This window comes from Cyprinodon tularosa, unplaced genomic scaffold (genome assembly GCF_016077235.1).
Source record: "Cyprinodon tularosa strain WSP-4 unplaced genomic scaffold, ASM1607723v1 ctg669, whole genome shotgun sequence".
NCBI classification, from domain to species: domain Eukaryota; kingdom Metazoa; phylum Chordata; class Actinopteri; order Cyprinodontiformes; family Cyprinodontidae; genus Cyprinodon; species Cyprinodon tularosa.
The window spans coordinates 85295-105563 of NW_024039417.1; the positions used below are offsets into that span (position 1 = coordinate 85295).

Consider the following 20269-nt stretch of genomic DNA (forward strand, 5'->3'; position numbering starts at 1 on the left):
GCATGAAGTGCTCTAAAACTTCCTGGTATGTGGCTGCGTTGACCCTGGACCTCAGAAAACACAATGGACCAACACCAGCAGATGACATGGCACCCCAAACCATCACTGACTGTGGAAACTTTACACTGGACTTCAAGCAACGTGGATGAAGTGCCTCTCTTCTTTTCCTCCAGACTCTGGGACCTTGATTTCCAAAGGAAATGCAAAATTTACTTTCATCAGAGAACATGACTTTGGACCACTCACCAGCAGTCCAGTCCTGTTTCTCTTTAGACGCTTCTGACGCTGTCTGTGGTTCAAGAGTGGCTTGACACAAGGAATGCGACAGCAGAAAGCCATGTCTTTCATACGTCTGTGTGTGGTGGTTCTTGAAGCACTCACTCCAGCTGCAGTCCACTCTTTGTGAATCTCCCCCACATTTTTGAAGGGGTTTTGTTTCACAATCCTCTCCAGGGTGCGGTTATCTCTCTTGCTTGTACACTTTTTTCGACCACATCTTTTCCTTCCCTTCGCCTCTCTATTAATGTGCTTGGACACTGAGCTCTGTGAACAGCCAGCCTCTTTAGCGATGACCTTTTGTGTCTTGCCCTCCATGTGCAAGGTGTCGATGGTCGTCTTTTGGACAACTGTCAAGTCAGCAGTCTTCCCCATGATTGTGTAGCCTATAGAACTAGACTGAAAGACCATTTAAAGGCTTTTGCAGGTGGTTTGAGTTAATTAGCTGAATTTTGAACCTTTTCACAATATTCTAATTTTCTGATATGATGAATTTGAGATTTTCATTTGTTGTCATTTGTAATCATCAAAATTAAACAAAATAAACATCTGAAATATATGAGTTTGTATGTAATGTATGAATATAATATACAAGTTTCACTTTTTAAATGGAATTACTGAAATCAATTTACTTTTTCATGATATTCTAATTTTATGACCAGCACCTGTATTTACTAACATATAAATTTGTATATATTGACAATTTTAATCGTCAATTTATTTATTTTAAATATTTATAAAAATGACACGTACATTTATTTATATATTGTACACATTTGTAATTCATTTAAAAAGAGAAATTATGTTTTTTATTTAAAATGCTATTTTATTAAAAAATGTTAAATTATTAAAAGCATCTTTTATAAGATTCACACAAAAAAATATATATTTGATTGATTTAGAGGTTCAGAGCTAGTCTAGTGTCAGGCCCTACTACTCCCCAAAACAAACCAATAATACGGATTTTTGTAATTGTTTCTCCAGATTCTCCGTGTTTTGATCACTGACATAAGTCCAGACTCCAACAATCACACAACGCTTATTAAATTTCAAACCATAGAGGAGTTAATGAATCCTGAGTTTTCAGACACACCCACCTTTCCAACAGGAACATTTTTAACATCTTCCACAAAGACCACCTCCCTGAGAGGCCACTGTTCTTCGTTCACTTTTTCTTCCTCTTTTGGAGCTGGGGTTGAACGTCTGCGCTCTGAGAACACACATGGTGAACTTTTAGTATTTTTTCAAAGCACATTTTGAAATCTATACTTTAATGTGTGTTTTAAATCTGTGTAACTGGATGCGATGCCAGATCAAGCACTCCTCCATCCCCTACTTGTTCCCTCCTGTTACCTGGGAGGGGATTCTCAAGCCCCTCAACCTCCGACTCCCTACAGGGCCAGCTACCAGTATATAGGCATGTCGATATTTTTTTATTTACTGCTCCTATTAGGGTCATTTATGTCTAATCTGAGCCTGATCTAATTTACCTATAGTTTGCTTTCCAAACTTAAACAATCCACTGGATTTTGTTTCCAAGTTTGAAGACGTTTCGCTTCCCATTCAGGAAGCTTTTTCAATTCAAAATGTCAGGAATAGTGTTGAGTTCCAGGTTTTATACAGTAGCCCAACAAAGTCTTGTTTTTGTTTAGAAAACATGCAAACATGCTTTTTTTTTCTTCATTCTGAAAATGTTTTCAAAAGTAAGTAGTTATACAGTAACAATTTGACGTTACAATAGCCAAATACGTTCATAGGTTTTCAGTCTGGGCTATGAGAACTAACATGGAATCAAGGCATAAAAAGCACTAAAACCATAATTATAGCCTTACATGCAAAATGTAATTGGATTATAAATAAAAACCCAGAGGACAATAAATAAATAAAATAATAATCATCACTGTTTACAGCTTTCCATATGCTCCTTATGATAAGACTCAGTAATGGGCAGGCAGATATACTGTGAGCTGGCCATATTTCCTTCACAAGAACACAGGCAGCAAAAAAAAAAAAAAGGAAAAGTTGCTGATAAATCCTGTGCACCATCTGCTCTGAAGTCAAAGGACTAATGATAGCACAGTGTGAGGAAGAAATTGGGCGTATGCCCGGGAGAAAGCAAAGGGGAGACTTGTGAATTTTTGAAAGAGGGAATAGTTATGGGTTTAGATAGCATGAGAGGCGACATACTGTAGGGCAGTGAGGCACTGCTAGCAATGGAAGAGGTATCACTACAGGTGGATGCAGGGGATGGAGGAGGACCCATCTCAGTCTTCACCAGCTCAGGCTTACTTTCCATCCTACGGTGTGAGAAAAGAGGTACATGTTTTAGTTCTGGCTTTTAAAAATCACAACAACTAAAGTTCACTAATCATAAACAGTGGAATGATTTAAAAAAACAAAACAAAAAGGACTGACTTGATTTCCTGGGTCTTTGTAGTCTTCTCCAAGTTTTTCAGGCTCTCCGGCGAGCGCAGCTGGAACCTGCAGCTGTCGTTCATGTTCCAAACAGACTCCAACAAGACGCCCACTTTAGGGATTCCGGCACTGACAGAAAAGGCCACTGCACCGGCATGGTAGAGGGGGTTATTCCTCAAACACACCTAAAGAGGGACACCGTTGGATCATCAGTACAATGCAGCTCTCTAAATCACCAGGAGTAACCCAGGAAAACAAAAGCTGGAGCAAATGTAAAAGCTCACCCACCTGTGTTCCCACAGTGATGTTGGGGATGGAGGAGATGCCAGCACTAGACTTTGGCTTTTTGTTCTTAGCTCTTGCCTTCTCAAGCATCTTCTTTCTTTGACTAAAAGGCACAACGCCCCTGCAGAAAGACCAAAGTCATTTCAGTTTGTGGTTGCAACAAAATGGGAACAAGTTGAAAAAGAAAAATAATTCTGCAAGTGAACTACTAATTTCTACTGGTATCAAACCTACAACCATCCGATTAGAAGACTGGCACGCTACAGACTGAAGCCCGATTGCACCCTGGTTTTAAAAACAAATAAAAGTGAATAAATAAAGCAAAGCTGCTGTCTTCTCACCACCAGTAGAGGCTGTTCTCCAGCTGAGCACATGTGTAAAGTGCACAGCAGTGCAGCGACACCATGCGTTCCCCCTGCAGCTCAGGGAAAGCCTGGGCGCTGTGCTCCAGCTTAGAGGCCACGGTGCTTAGCGTATCATCCACCCAGGTGGCCACCTATCCAAACACATTCAGGTAAAGAACCGGTTATTAAACAAATTATCGTTCTCTTAGCATTATCACTTCATCAGGAGGCCGATTCAATATATGGAGCGTAGACGTCTACCTTGTTGCTCTCTGTTGCTACAGTGGCTCTGATGCTGTTAGCAGACAGTAATGTGATCTTCTCATTAGCCAAGCCCAGGAAGGAAACGCGAGGGTGATGAATGGAAGGATTCTGATGGGAAAAAGACAAGTTAAAAAGATGCTTGGATCCAGCACAAATATACATAGATTCCAGGGGCGCAGCGACTGCAGGTTTCTGGCCGATCACTGAGCTTTAAAAAGTCTGACACGTTTTGATTTTTTTCCTCATAACTGACACTTTGAGGTGTTATAAGATAATAAAACACCTTAAACATTTCCAATTTCTCTTACTAAATACTTTTGAACAGAACCCATAAAACACTAACACTTCATCAGGGTTCATACAGGAATGACTAACTCTAATTTGATGTATTTAATGCTCTTGGGAAAAATTTCACTGCCATGAACAAGTACCCATGATTTGTGTGTGTATGTGTATATACATATATATAAAAATAACAATAACACGGCATCTTTACTTTATCATCTCTACTGTAAACAGACTGCAGCCATGTCCCGAATTCCTCGTTTTCCAGCCACTTTTGTTGAAATTGGCATTTTCCCTGTTCTCTAGTTTTTTCTCCGCCTCAAGCTTCTTTTCCTACCATGAGACTTTATGATCCACTGGAAGCAGCTCCACGCAAATAAATAAATATCCCAATATATCTGACAAAATTGTTTTATAAGCTTTTTTTTTTTTTCAAATAAAGCATTTTAAATGCCATCATAATCACATGTAATGAATTTTAATGCCAATTCATTTCAATTTAAGCCGTTTATTTATATAGTGCCAATTGACATCATGTCATCTCAAGGCACTTTACAGTTCACCAGATCATACAGTCTAATTGATTAAAAGTTTTCTATCTAAGGAAAACCAGTTGATTGCATCAGCTCTTTGATCCGAATGCAATCCTTCACACTAAGCATGCTTGTAGCGACAGTGGAGAGGAAAAACTCAATTTTAACAGGAAGAAATCTAGTGAAGAACCAGGCTTAGTGTGAGCGGCCATCTGCTGAGGCCGGCTGGGGTTCAAGGAGACAGAAGCAGAGACATAAAATAAAACTGTAAAAGGCGGCCCTGTCCAGGAAACACACAGCCAGGCAGACGAGCTCCGAGCCAGCTCCCATATCAGAGGATGAAGAGAACAAATCCAGCCAAATAAGGCCTTAATTTAAAAAAAAAATAATTTAACGACTTAATGATTTTTCTAATGACCTGTGGAAACCCTGTTCATATATCACTGCTCTCAAACATAAATCAAAGTTTAGAGATTTGAAAGAGGGCGACTCTCTGACCTCAGCAGAGGCAGATAAGATCAGGTTTACATAACATTTTTTTATAATAAAAAAAACAAGCTGAAAATTAAAGAAACTGAGGTCAATTGATGGGCTGATCAATCGCGCTCCCCTATTAGATTCATGTTATTCAGTAAATTAGCTGTTCTTCTCCACCTGTGCGTTCCTGTATGGTTCAGGCTCGCTCCATTTCCACTGATAAAGCTCTCCTTTGGAACTCACGGCGACCAGCTCTGAGAACAAGGCTCCAATGCTCACAAACTTCACTCCGTCCTGGAAGAAAAGGAAGAGGTGGCTTTAAATTAAATGGTCAAAATCCCGTACATGTAAAGCACTTTCCAATACATTCAGCCATTCATTCATAATGATGGTGGCAAACTACAATTTAGCCTCAACTGCCCTGGGGCTCGCTGACAGAGGTGATGCTGCTGTACCCTCAGAGGGCCGCCACTAGGGGTGTAAATCACACCCATCATGGCGATTCCATTCAGTATCAATTTCCTGAACCAATGATTTGACTATTTTCTATACTGAAGAATACACTACGATACGATTTGATTCGATTAATTAATCTTTTTTTTTCTTACCTTTCAGGCTTGACAATGATTCAAATTTGAAATAAATCAATGAAAGCTGTAATATCGTTATGTATTTTATTTGAGAAAAAACGGCAAATAACAGAAGTTGCAACGTTGTACTCCACCTATGCCTCTGAAAACCTCTTTTACTGAAAAATAATAATGCCTCTGTGTTTACGCGAGAAAGAGGGTAGTGGCTAAAGGAAGTGAGGTAAGAGGGAAAAATAGGTTTAGCGCCACCGCAGCACGGGAGTCAGAATTACATCCAGGAGCAAATGGATACAAATAGACTGAAGGGGGGAAAAAAACATGAATCGGTACTCGTGCAGGATGTGTCGATGCATCAATACAAAACGATTATTATTTACACCCATAGCCCCCACCTATTAGAACAATGGTGATTCTGATCCTAGAGCTCAAAGCTCTATAGAGACTCATAGCAGCGGCTGTTTCCTCTACCAACAACTTCCCCTTTCTATATACATATATCAAATAATAAATGCGTGGAAAGGGCACTTACATTTTGTAGAGGTTAAAGCTGTATTTTGGTTTTAAAATCCAATTTACATCCGATATACCTAGTTTACAATGATCCCTAACCTTCACCCATTAGTGTGCCACTAGGCAGAGGATGATTACATCTGCAGGTATACAAGGAATAACAAAAAAAATATATAATAATTAAAAAAAACATTTGCTAACTTTATTACAGTGGACCAAGAAATTAAAATGGACATTAGAAGGTGGGACGCTCTAACACTAGATTTTAGTTCGAGAATCGAAATCATTAAAACAAACCTATTACCAAGGTTATTATACCTCTTCATGGCATTACCTATAGAACTCACGGATGGACAGTTATTATATCCCGATTCATATGGAATGCAAAAAAAACCTGATTAAAATAGAAACCTTACAGTAACCAAAAGAGAAAGGAGGTATGGCACTGATGGATCAACTGCCCAAATAACACCCATAATAAATATAAGTGACATAAATTACGAGGCGAAATGGAAAAATATCAAATAAAAAGTCCATGGAAGAGAACTGCGGAGTATAATTGGAGATATAGAGATCACTAAGAAAACACTTGAAAAGTTAATGCTATTACTAGTTTTACCCAAGGCAAAAGGTTACATATTATCCGGAAATGTAAACTAGAGGAACAATTGAGTTTGATTCAGTGGCCAGCCTACAACAAATATTTTACACAGGACTTAAGATTTAAACAATGGACAGAAAGAGGTTTAACAGCTTTGTGTGTAGTCCTTAAAGATGGGTACTTTAAAAGTTCCCAGGAATTACAACAAGAATTTGCCCTTGGAACTCAAGATCGTTTTAGATATCTTCAATTAAGGGACTTCTATAAATAAAGAGATAAAACACAGTAGGAAAATAGAATTGTCAAAATGTTGATGGAGACCTATAAGGGGAAAAATATAGAACAGTGTCCTTAATTTATAAATATCTGTTGGAAAATAGAGGCTGTAACACTTTACATATTAAAACAAAATGGGAAAAAAGAATTGGGAATTCAGATAACGGAAGACGATTGGTCGAATATTTGGAGGACCCAAACTACGACAGTTCAGGCTAAAGAACATTGCGGCTTCAGCCGATGAAACTAGCGTTAGCATGGCTATCAAGCAAGTTTTATCGGAATTACACAGTATTTCTTCACTGAAAGAAGAGCAAAACACTGCTCTGGAGGCTTTTCTCAGAGGAAAAGATGTTTTTGCTCTTCTCCCGACTGGTTTCGGCAAGAGTTTGATCTATCAATTGGCTCCTCTTCGTCGTCGCTCTGTTAGTACGTCATATGCTTTGTTGATCTGATTGGTTTATTTGGCCCGTCTATCACCAACATAGACCAATCAGCTAACCAGTATTTTCGCCCCTTCCCAAAATTACTTCAACGGAAGGTTTCCAGATGGATATGCGGAGCAAATCCATCTGGCGGAGTCAGGTTACTAATGTTAACCATGCACATATTTTCTGCCTTTGTTCTAAAATTACTTGGTTCTGGAATGAAATACATAGAATGATTGTAACAATATTAGGTTACACAGTACCCAACACCGGTTTGGTTCTATATCTAGGCCTTTTGGACAACGTTGTTCTAAATAATGACTGTAACCAGTTACCAGACTGTACCATGAAGCCAGCATAGACTTTTTTCCTCTATGATGAAAATGACATGACATAAAAATCAAACAAGCCTTATCTTTGCAAAAAAGGAACATTTAGTAAAAAAAAAAAAAAAAAAAAAAAACACAATTAATGGAACTGAAGTCATGGCTGATACTAATACAAGAAAAAAAAATTACAAATATATTACCGGTCCATCTCTATTTAGGATGTTCCTTGACATTAGTTTGAAAAGACAAATCTGTTTAAACAGAGTGAGGGGCGCGTTGGTGATGCTGCAGTTAAATCACCACCATACTTAGAGGCTTTAGACACAGGTTTGAACCCCGACCTCTTGGCCTTTATCACCCTTTTCTTCAATCTTATTTCCTTTCTATCTACTTTCAAAAATAACCAAAATGAAGGACAAAAAAGACAAAAAAAATCGTAAGAAAAAAAAACATAACACCGAGATCATAAAGGCAGACTCTACTTAATCAGATGAGTTTGAGTGGAAGAAAGAGGATGCAGGTCCTACCTTGTCGGGCCACCACTGCAGCTCCTCCCCCAGAGACACGGGGCTTTGGACAGGGATGCTCTTCTTGTCGAGGCTGGGCTCGCCCTCGCGGCTGGTCGAACCTCGTTCCGTGTCGAACGAAGCCCCGTCGAGCCACCGGCGCTCGCGTAACCTCAATACAGACTCGCGCTCGCGCAACAGCTCTGAGTCACGCTCTAGGGGAAGAAGGAGAACTGGTATGCAATAAGGTCACACCAGTGGGATAGAAATAAGCCACTCTCTGGGAAAGACCCGTCGAAAAAGTTTTAAGAATAGAGAGAAATGATGCTAAGAATCAGTGATATCAAATCAATCAGCTGCAATGATAAAGATTGAGTGGGAATCTGAAATATACGTCGGGTGAGTCACCCTGCATGCTCATGTTAAAATGTGAGGAGAGAGGGAGAAAGAAAGAAAGCAAGAAGTTTACAGTGTTTTGTTTGGTTTTGTTTAAATAGACTGTCTAATAGGTTCCCTGTTCAGACAGACGGGCCTAGCGGGCCTTTCTCAGAGAGCTCACAGTATTTACTACAGCCATGCAGCACACAACACCAAACATTTGTCATATAGATCAACTCAACAATTGGAATTAATAAAAAAATAATTCACAGCCTCAGGTTTTTTTAGATCATCTTTAAAGCTCCAGCTGCCAACTTCAATTTTATCCAAACCAGCTTTCTCTAGAAGAGCAATAAGACTGAAGAATACCAAGCATCACACTTTATAGCCTTCTAGCCTCGGGCAGCCGTTTAATACTACGACGAGAGGTGACATCAAGCTCCCGTGTGGGAGAGCAGTCACTGAAATACAGGTTTGTACTGCTTTAAATCGAGACAGATTTTAAATCGACCAAATCAGGGATTAGTAACTGTAAACCTAATATTTGTAAACATGTGTTTATTTCTAATAGATTATAGACCCTTATGATGAGCTGTTGTCTAAAGGTTGTTGATAGACGTTACATTTTAAAAGGATAAAACAGGACATCAGCGCTCTGGCTTCCTGTTATCGGCTTTAAAGATCCTGCTAAATGGCTTTCTTCCACTCTGAAGGAACCGTGTCATAGAAGACTGTTTTCTTAGGGGTTTAAATTCCTTATAAAAAACTAAAATCAACCAAACGACTTCTAGCTATGCTGTGTTTCCTGAACTGAAAAAGATCAGACTTGATAGATGCTTAGCAACTGTTAACCATCAAATAAACATAAAAAACTTCAAAATCTACATTTTTTTATGCATTTCTATTAATGGTCTAACCACATATAGCAGTGAGGGAAATCTTTTCATACGACCCCCCCAACTCAGAAATCTCTGTTTAGTGATTTTAAAAGATTGAATAAAACCAAAGAACAAGCTTTAACTTGAAGACCCCCAAACAGAAATCATCCATCACCACCGCTGCCACCAAAGCCTTCTGAGAAGCTTCCTTTAGTCCCTTAGTGAGCTGCTGAGTTACCTCTGGAAGATCCGAGCCGTGACAGAGAGGAGCGCCGAAAAGACGGGTAGCCAAAGTAGCTGATGTCCTCAGAGAACATGGCGTCGGCATCAATAATGACGCTGGGATGAGCTGAGTGGATGTCCGCATCCAACAGGGACATCAAGTCTTCTGTAAAACAAAAACAGGTCCGACTGTAAAATCTGAGGTTTTCTACTGTTTTGATTTTCCTAATTCCACTAAGCAGAAAAAAAAACATGTTTGCCACAATTCTTGCTAAAAAAAAAAAAAGCTGAGCAGTAAAAGAGAACATCTGCACCCACCTCCTGGGAGGTAGGACTCGCTCGCCGTGTCATCGCCGTCATCTCCATCTTCATCATCACGGCTCAGCAGGTTGTTGACAGCGAGGTTGACGTCTAGGTTAGTCCTCTGGAGTTCTCTGATGATAACACTCCTGGATTTCCCCTGTAGGACTACCTGGGCCTGTGGAAAAGGAACTTAATGTCCTTAAAACTGCTTTGCTTGAAAAAATAAACATAAAAAAACACATGGTTTATAAGAAAAGGAACGCACCTGCGTAATTAGCTCCTCTGGAATGACAGATGCTGGTATGACTGGTTGTGGCTGGCTACCCAGAAGCCCAGAGCCACGGTCCCTTCCTGTTCGGATAACTCTAGTCTGGCGCCGGGAGTCGCGAGCCGCCGTTGACGACCTGCCAGACGTACCCCCGCCTCCGCCACCACTGCCTCCGCTTCCTCCTCCTCCTCCGCCGCTGCTGCCGCCTCCTGCGCCGCCGCCTCCGGCTCCTCCTCCGCTTCCACCTCCTCCACTGCCTCCATTAACCCCGGAACTCCAGCGGCTCCTGTCAAATGCAAAGCAAGGTCCCAGTCAAAGTCTGGATGAGCAAAACTGATACAGGAGAAACTAAACTAAAGCAGATCTTTAATCCAGCTATAAAAATCAGACAAACAGAGCTTTAATTAGATGAAAAAAAGATAAATTTATGCTATGCACAACAAATCTAATGGTGCGTATTATTGCTCACATTAGACTGAATATTTGTTGGGTGTTTAGAAGGTAAATCTGCGCTCTGCAAGCTGTGCAGAACAAAAGTATAAGGAGGAAAACCAACAAATACTGGGAAAGGAGGTGGATGGTGAATAGAATAACTGATTCTTTCTGTACAGGTTGTCATCAGTGGGACACTATTCTCCCTCCTGACTCGCTGTGCAGCTGAACACACACCCTTAACCCACTGCCGTTCTGCGAGCACCAACCTTCACAGGACCATATGTCCTGCCAGAACTTACCCAAGGGTGTTGCCTGCCAGTCTGCCCAGTGTGTCAGAACCAGACAGGAACCAGGGTGGATCACTGGTCCTGCCTGGTCTGGAGCTCCTTCCTGTCCCTGAACCACTGCTCAACTTTGAACTGGAAACAAAAGATGGGAGATGGGTTACAAACCTACAGCAGTCCCAGTAGGGCTGATTAAAGGTTTCTATGTGCACTAAGCAACCCTGGGTCAGCTGAGCATAAGGTTGACCCAGAAGAATCGGACCCCTTGGTTCAGGATTCTGTTGCTGCTTAGTAAAACAGGAGGGGTATTTTGGAGACCAACATGGCAACACCCTTGGGAATCAGAATTGTCTGCAACTCATTCCTCTTTCAAGACTTTTCTTTGTTAAAAAAAAAAGTTCTTGGGGCTGCAGCTGTTCTCTCCCAATTCCATTATTTTTAATCATTTTGTTTAGAAAAGATAATCTAGATTTTTTTTTCTAACATTTCTAAAATATGGAGGGATTTTGTCCCAGTAGTGTTGCAGGCAAGGAACACATTTTGTAAATAGAAATAAAATATATATAAAATAAAATACAAAATAAAAAAATGATTAAATTGAAGTTTGATAGAAATGCAATTAAAAAAAACATTTTACCTTTTTATCTTTTTTTTTTTTACATTTGTAAATTTTCTTTTCAGTTTATTTTATTATTAATTTTCTATTCAAATGTTTTCTCTAATTTTAAGGGTTTTTTTTTTTCCTTCCATTTCAAATAGCATTTTACAGATCAAATTATCTTAATTCCTGGCAGCATCTCTACTGGTCCGCAGGGGCCTTGGTAACAACATTTTTTGAGTCAACAGTGAGCGTTTTTTATTGTGCTTTAAGTGAAGACAATATGAGCTGTGAAAATCCGTGTAAAAACAATTACATTTGACAAAGGAAAACCAATTTGGAAAAAACAAAAATACAAATGTAAAGAAAGTTAAAACAAAATCTGAATCAAAGAGAACAGAGAAGTGGGTTAAAACATTTTCATTTCCAGTTTTTATTATTTTTTATTTAACAAAATGCGTTCTTTGCTTGCAGCAAGAATGGAATAAAATTCACTCCTTCACTAAATTGTTAATTAAAAAAATCTATCAATAAGAAAAACACGGGAACCTACACATTTACAGGATATGTGCACAGAAACAGTTCAGATTATACAGAGAAAGAGCTTTAGGACTGGAATGTAAGACTCCATAATAATTTAATTTAATTCAATTTTATTGTCATTAAACTGTTAGAAGTACACAGCAATGAAATGAACTCTCTACGTTTAACCCATCCCCTAGGGGAGCAGTAGGCTGCCATTGTGTGGCGCCCGGGGAGCAGTGTGGGGTTAAGGGTCTTGCTCAGGGACCCAGAGTGGCAGTCTGTGGGAGTGGGGGATCGAACTCACAACCTCAGGATTCAAAGCCCAATGCCCTAACCACTAGGCCGCCACTCCCCTAATATGATAAAAGAACAGAAGCAAGCAGGCTTCCTACGGCTGAACAACCCGTCATAGAAACCTGACCATATTGTTTCTTCCCCCTTTTCCACAAAAGTGCAGCATAAAAAGCTGTGATAAAGAGCAAACTTGTTCAACACAAGCAGTAAATGTTCCTTTGGCAGGAAATTTAATGTAATACATACTGAAAGCCAACCCAGAAAAACAGCCAGTAAAGAGGAATTTAAAAGTCTAAAACGAAGAAAAAAAGACTCAAAGTAAGATCAAACTTGCATGGCTAAAAAACCTAACATGTTTTCAGAGAATAAAACAGCCTTGTTTAGAAAGGCTCAATGCTGTTAACATTGATGCCAACAGCTATCAGAGTCTCCTGTATGCAGGATGTTGTCAAGCCAAGCACAGAAATCCTTAGATGTCACTCTTGGCATATAAAACCATTTTTAAATTTAAAAAAAATTAAGAAAAAGGGATAAAAAATGTATTTTTAGTGCCAAAGTGTTAAAAATAAAAGCCCCTGGGATAAAATCCAACAAAAAGTCTCTCACCCATCGCTGCCATCCGGTTTGCTGAGCTCCAGGCGATCGGGCTGAACAGCGAAGCTGATTCTGCACACTCGTCCGTCCTGAAAGAGGCGAAGTCACCACTCAGTGGAACAAACTTCAATTAACTTCTATTGGTTTTAAAAGGAGGTGTAAACTGTAGCCACAATATACACATTGCATTCAAATAGTGTTTTCTTCTATTCTCTCTCACTACTGACCAGTTTGGTTCCAACAAATCATACAGCCTTTTACAGACAATATTATCGTTTCATGTGTAACCTAAATTCAGACATTGATCAGTCGATTTTAGGGCTTGTGCCAGCTAGCAGTAGCACAGAGATTTTAGACACTTAAGATGCATAATCACATTATATGCCAAAAAAGAATTAAATAATAAATCACTTGATCCGTAGTAAATAGGGTTTTATATATACAGTATATACACCAAGTCTCTGTCCTAATAGCATTTAGCCCTTTTTTATTCAAAATTGAATTTCAGCACCGGGTGCAATAAGCAGACAAATGAATGTGGCACCCGAACAGTGCGGCTTTTACAAACTATGAATGACTATAAAGAGCCAAACAGTCCTGCAATGCCTTGTGGTAAACAGACACTCAGGGTAGCCGTAGACCAACAGATAAAATAAGCCGATCTTCAGAAGCTTGGAGTTCTAAACAATCATACTCAGATCACAAAGAGATTATTCTTCCAAGCAAATGCAAATAGAGACAGCAAAAAAGTACCAATAAAATTCTGGTATTTATAATATACTTTCTACTCATGATAGTAGAGACTAAAAATAGCATTGCCATCACTAGCATCAGTGTTAATAAGGACATTTAATCAAACATTCATGAGGTTAACTTGTGTGAACACCTCTGCTTCACTTCATTGAACACCAATGTTTTTACTGGATTCCCAGAGCTGCTCTAGTATTCTCTCTCATGGGATCAAATGTTATGTGTTTTGTTTTATTTCCTTACATTGGACTTTTCTTCATCGTTTTCACACTGGAAGATGCTAACTGGCTTAGCCACAGTAGGCTACTTACCCGTTTACCCTCTGCGCACATGTACAGTGTTTTATCTGCATTGTTATTGTAAATATACAGAAAGGACTTTATTTACTAACAAACTAATCAAAACCAGGGGGAAAAGTAGCATCGTAAAACACAAAAACACAAGAGCAGGACGCGCTAATCTTTCAGAAAAACCTTGTATGCAACCAGAGGGTGTTACTGACGTATACATTTAAAAACTGTCAAATAATGAGACTCTGCACCTTTAAAGATGTAAGTCAGCCTGGTTTCTACAGGAATTCACTAAAAGTTTGATGTTCAATTTAGATCAAATCCAAATATCTGACTAATGCTAACAGAGTCTTGTTGTCTTACCTCAAGGAGAAATCCAGCATGGTTAGGACCAACAACGCACTGCTTTAAGGTGGCCTGCTCCAGCAGACTAAGATGCGGATGACTACAATTAACAAAAAGAAGAATAAACATCATTGGAGGAATAAAGCATTGACAGGATTCCAAAGTCAGAAAATGCTATTGGGATGTCCTGATATCAGACATATTCTAATAGAGTATGAGTTCTGACATTTTAGTACTTGCCAATACATTGTACCGATACAAGTGCTAAATAAAAGCTTCGTCATATTTAAAGTTTTGATCTTATCGTCTGAAATGCTAAGCTGACAAAGTCAGACTTTTATATCTGACCCACTACAGATTATTTGCAGTAGAATGAGCTTTTTTCCCAACAGGCAAAGGCCTCTTGACAGCTTCAGCTACAGTACAATTAATTGTTTTGACTCCAATCTTTGTTAAATATAGGGATGCACGATATAATCGGCCCCCTATCGGTATCGGCCTTAAAACTGAATATCGGACATCGGCCACCCCACCAATATTTAACCCGATATTTGATCAGCTTCTGAGTTTCTAAAGTCTAAAAAAATAAATAAAATACTACTTCTTCTTCTTCCTCAAAAACTCCTTTATTAGACTTAAAAACTTCTAAAGACGAGGGAAAAAATATTGATACATTAAAATATCACAATATCTTCATATGCTGATATATTGCCATTTAAAAACACCATATCAATCTCTTTTACTAATTAAATATTGCTATATGTCATCTTTATGCTACGAAATCCCCCGAAAATTCACAAAATTTTGCCATATTTTTATATGTTGATATATTGACGCGGTATCGATCTATTTTACTAACAAAATCTCACAAGAATTTGCAAAATATCACGAGAGTTTGTAACAGAACGATGAAATTTCACGAGATTTTGAAAGTAAAATAGATTGATACCGCATTTTAAAAAATCAGTTTGATATCAGCATATGAAAATATATTTGAGTATATTATAAGTGTCAGAAATGGATAACAAAACTGCTATTTTGAATGACTACTTATTTTTGTCCAGCTTTAACATCAGTATCGATATCGGTTATTGGCTACATGAGTTTTAAAATATCGGCATATCGGCCAAAATCCCAATATCGTGCATCCCTAGTTAAATATAGAAACGGTATCGGTTCAGACTATCGGGTAGATTTTACAAGCATAAGTATGAGAACTTGACACCGGTATGGGGCCCGATACCAGTATCGGCACATCCCTAAAATACTACAGTCACACAACTCACCTGTTGTAGCTGTATTTGTTGAGTTTCTCCGAGACTTCACGGAGCCTAGAGAAAAGAGACAACTTCTATCAGACAAAGAATCAGATTCATGTCAAAAGAAAATATCATGTGGTTCATGTGTACTTCAGAGCTCTACCCATAAAACCCAGGAAGCTTCTGACTGGGCATATTATGCAAAAACTGAAAACCAAAGCAGACGGCCCACATTCAGACGGAAATCATCAAGACTGAAATAATAAAAGGAGATAAAATCCAGTCAGGTCTCATTATTACTAAACCATTAGGAAACAAACCAATGAGCTTTAAGCTTTGTTAACGCTTGAAAGTGAAAGAGTTTGCATTAAGATCGACGTCACATGTCCCATCAGCACCTTCCACATGGAGGATAATGGTGGGACATGTGACATCATCATTTGGTAGAGATTCTTTCCACATTCTGCAGCGGGAAGAAAAGAGCCAATCAATGGGAACATTTTCCAAACATATAGAGAAGAAATAAAGCAAACATCTTTCAGTTAAAGCCTGAACCATAAAGTTCCTGCATACTGAAGAAGTAACTACAAGCTAACAGCAGCTCTCCTGTCTTCAGGGCTAAATGGTCCGACTCCCATTCTAGTTCCAAACACTTTAAAAGCTCCCTCCCACATGAATAGCAAGGCAGCTTTCTTTGCCTTTGTTTCCTGATAACCGCACTCATTTCCTGTCAGCATCACTGACTTCGGTTATTAAGAGAGCTGTTAGCAGTTGTGAGATCTGAGATCAGTATCGACACAGAGGTTGTCCCCTAATAACCTGAAATAAAGAAGAAAAAAAAAGTCTTTTTCCTTCTCTGTGTTAAAGGAAGACCTAATTTCTGAACAGAATGAGACAAACTGAAAGCTTCTTGAGCCACTTCTGTCTTCTAAAAACTGCAACACACTGTTTAAAAAAAGCAGACACTGAAAACTAAAAAGAATGTCAATGAGACTTTGGCCGTTTCTCAATATGTGTACTTGTGTGTTCTCATGAATCATCAGCCTCAGTCCTAGTGTTCCCATTTACAAGAACAGCAGACCAAGAACGGACAAAGTCCCCGGATGTTGTTCTAACACACACACCCCCCCAGTACCCAGCATGCATCAGAGCAGACTGGTTCGTTCTTGAGATTGACAGCTGTCCCAGCATGCACTGCAGCAGCAGTTTCCAGGTTAGCGCTCACAGAGCTCAGAGTGTCAAAGTTCTCTTTTCTGTTGCTTTTTTTTTTTTTTCCAATAAAAGTAAGTTTCAAGATCATTTGAGGCAAGAACATTTTACTTTTAAGCGTCACTATACGGCCCATTTAGCGATTTAGTGCCCGATTTAAAAGAATTTCCAAAGCTGAGAGGACCACAGCAACCAGCAGACCTCCGAGGCTAACGGCAGCATGGTCTAATCTTAGCCCATCTGCAGCAGCCCTCTCTCAGCATAGCCGTATGTGAAGTACCGCTGGCTCTGATGGTGATTTTTTTTATTTATTTGGCAAATGTTCTTTTGATTTGTGTTTATTTAAAGTAAGAATTTATTATTCTAGGAGACAGAATAAATAAATTTTAAATATATATATATAAATAATTTGTGTAAATAGCATTTGGAAAAAAAGCTACTCCGTTACTAATTAACTTATAACATCTGATGTTTAAAGTTATGCATTACACACAGGCCAAACTTTAAAATTTGGTGTCAATTCTAATATTTCCAAGACTATTAAAGTAAAAAATTATGTAATTGAAAAACAAAAACCATCCAGAAGAAACACTTTTCAAAAAATTTTCTTTTTAACATAGAATTTATAAAACAACAATTTCTCCTTACTGTATAATAGCAAAAAGAAATAGCGCCAATTTTCGAGGTAAACATTGAATCTGTGTCTTTGTCTAGAGCAAGTTTTTTTATTCATTAAAGTTAATAAACACGGTGGATGGAGTAGCCAAACAATTTACTAAAATAACAGTAGTGATAGTTAAGATATTACTCAAGTGAAATTTAAAAAGGGACAGTCCAGTAAATCCAATACTAAAAGTGTATTTTTGTCAAAAACTTACTCAAGTAACTTTAACTAGGTAAATGTAACCAGATACTATCCACCTCTGCAAGTATGTACAGTTAATCAACAACAGATGGTGGGAAAAGCAATAACTGCTGATATTGTTGTTCTAAATGTTATTAGTTCATTCAATGCATCCAGCCTGACTAAAGCCTCACCCTCAGACTGTAAAAGGGCCAGTTCCTTCTGCCCAAAGTGCTGGAAGTACTGGCAAGAAAAGCATGACGTTTCAAAAATTCCTCATGGTAACAATTTGTCATCTCGCGAAAATGATAAACTCCCACCGGTGACGTATACTGCGCGTGACACACTGCAGTCCAACTCACGCGCGAGCCATGCGCAAACAACAAACATGGCGGAAGGTGGAGAAGACGTGCCCCAAGACCTGGTTCCTAAAAGAGGCTCCAACTCCGTTATCTGGAACTGGTTTGGATTTAAAAAGTCTGATACAGAGCAGAAAGTCGTAATATGCAAAGTTTGCAGACAACCTGTGACAACAAAGGAATGCAACACTACCAATTTATTTCACCACCTAAAACACAAACCGGAATACGATGCTAGTCAGAAGATGTGCTGCGATGCAGCAGAAGCCTCGACTTCGAAAACCTCTGTTAAAAAACCGACTGCCACTCAAACAAGACTTGCCGAGGCGTTTGCTCATTCCACACCATATGACAGCCAAAGCAAGCGATGGAAAGAGTTAACAGAGGGCGTTGCGTTTTGCCTGGCTAAAGATATGTTTCCGCTTCAATCACAGATTGACAGGTATTTCAGTTTTTATATTCTTTTTAAATTTATTGAAATTATTTTTATTTCATTGTTTAGCATGCTGACGATCCTGCTAGTCTTATTTGTACATTCTTGCACAAAGAAGTATTTCAGGTTTTACACGTTTGTTGGAATTTATTGAAATTATTTATTTCTATTTTAGTATTTAGATTGTTCTGTTGTTTTTCCCTTTATTTATGATGCCATTTGCACATTTTTGTAGCCCAACAGCAAAAAAGGTTGTTACAGGTTGATATAACATTTGAATTTTATTTTTAGTGAAGTGAGTGTAATGTATGTTAGAACTTGCACTGGTATTTATTTATCCAATATATTGCATGTTCCAGCAACTGGTAAATTACACATCTATTTATATTAGGAGGTGATTACTGATTAGTTTTAATTTTCAGTGAAATACTTTTAAGTTCTGTTTCTCAATTTATCAGGTTGTATTTACAGTTGCACTACTTTGCAACTTTTATAAGCCAAGTTATATGTGCTGTGTAGCATTTAAATAAATGTGAAATTTGTTCTCATATTTCAGGCTTGTTTGATTGGTTTAATACATTAGGCTGATATTGTGTTTTTGTTTTGTTTTTTATCGTCACTTATTGTTATCATGGTAAAACCTAGAAATTATCGTGATTAAATTTTTTAGTCCATATCGCCCATCCCTACTGCTAATATTTTTCCAATCTTACAGATTTTTTTATTTTTATCATGTAGATTAAACCAAGAGGTGGTGCTAACTTTACCTCCAAGATGAAAAGAGAATATGAAAAACATGCATCAGGCTTCTCATCCTAACGTGGATAAACACCACAGCTACTCCTGAATGAACCAGCCCTGGCCAAAGAGCAGTGCTTTCCTTTTTCATCTTTATACAATTCAGCTCAACCTGTCTAAATGTGTGGTACTGCACAGAAACTGTGTGTGATGCACTGCTCCACATGAGCACCCATGAGCTGGAAAACTGATCACCACGTCACACCCTGAAGCCAGCTCAACCCTTTATAAATAGGCCAATGTTTGGTTGCGACTTTGTTCTCTGGTGGCCTAGAGGCTACACTTCAAAAACCTTTAGGGATGTTAAAAGTGTTTTAACTAAAAAATGAATAAAAAACAGAATAAGGGAAAACATGATAGAGTGCTTTCCTTTCAATAAAGTCAGTAATAACCTCTGCTATTTGGAGCTAAAATAGCCTAACAGGAAGAAGGCTTAGTTTTTCTCTTCCTACAAAATAATAGAATAAAAAACATGGCAACCATATGGTAAATATTACCGTATACAGATTGGACTCCGGTTTCTATTTCACACACCGCCTCCAGAACAATGCACATCACCCCACTGGAATCAGATCTCTCAATTGTGGAGATACTATTTTTTTTCTTTTCATCAAATGTAAATGCTAATATTTTCCATACTTAACTCCACATTTCTTGGCCAGAGCAAATCGCCAAAATGTTAATCTCTATAATTCTGACTTGCAACAGTTTAGCAATCATAAAATGCAAAGCAAATGAACAATCCCAAAAATAGTCATAAAGAACAGACAGTTGCCCACATAGCAGTGCTCTCTCTGTTTGCAGAACGATCTTAAAACTCATCCAGTAAATTCAGGGACTTTAGTCGATGTTTCAATACCATCCTGTTCGACAGGAACCAAACTTTTTATATGAATCATGTGATAGAAGGCGCCTGAATCTGCAGTCATCGCCATTGGACCCCAGGCTTCAAAGGTCTGAAAGTCTGCAGAATAATAATTTGAAGTATAGAGATGATCATATCAGCTGTGATATTTGGCTTCTTTCTTTATTCCTCTCTGTGCTTTCATCGCTCTGCGACCTTTAGCAGTTTGGTCAAAGCACT

The 20269-nt window shown here is 38.6% G+C and overlaps 1 protein-coding gene across 14 annotated transcripts in view; it reads right to left on the reverse strand.

The window, feature by feature from the left end:
• The window catches only part of ubr5 (ubiquitin protein ligase E3 component n-recognin 5), a 70396-nt gene that overhangs the window by 40960 nt on the left and 9167 nt on the right, over nt 1–20269 (reverse strand). For 10 of the 14 annotated variants that reach the window (XM_038267293.1, XM_038267301.1, XM_038267297.1 and 7 more), the window contains exons 2-16: nt 15570–15614; nt 14302–14383; nt 12911–12987; nt 10903–11022; nt 10166–10454; nt 9916–10075; nt 9614–9763; nt 8141–8352; nt 5057–5173; nt 3582–3692; nt 3318–3472; nt 2980–3097; nt 2692–2876; nt 2464–2573; nt 1374–1486 (exon numbers count right to left, since the gene is read on the reverse strand). In XM_038267293.1, the coding sequence (XP_038123221.1) occupies nt 1374–1486; nt 2464–2573; nt 2692–2876; nt 2980–3097; nt 3318–3472; nt 3582–3692; nt 5057–5173; nt 8141–8352; nt 9614–9763; nt 9916–10075; nt 10166–10454; nt 10903–11022; nt 12911–12987; nt 14302–14383; nt 15570–15614 (2044 nt within the window). The remainder of the gene's footprint in view (nt 1–1373; nt 1487–2463; nt 2574–2691; nt 2877–2979; nt 3098–3317; nt 3473–3581; nt 3693–5056; nt 5174–8140; nt 8353–9613; nt 9764–9915; nt 10076–10165; nt 10455–10902; nt 11023–12910; nt 12988–14301; nt 14384–15569; nt 15615–20269) is intronic. The other 4 variants (XM_038267307.1, XM_038267296.1, XM_038267299.1 and 1 more) reach the window with 2 other exon arrangements.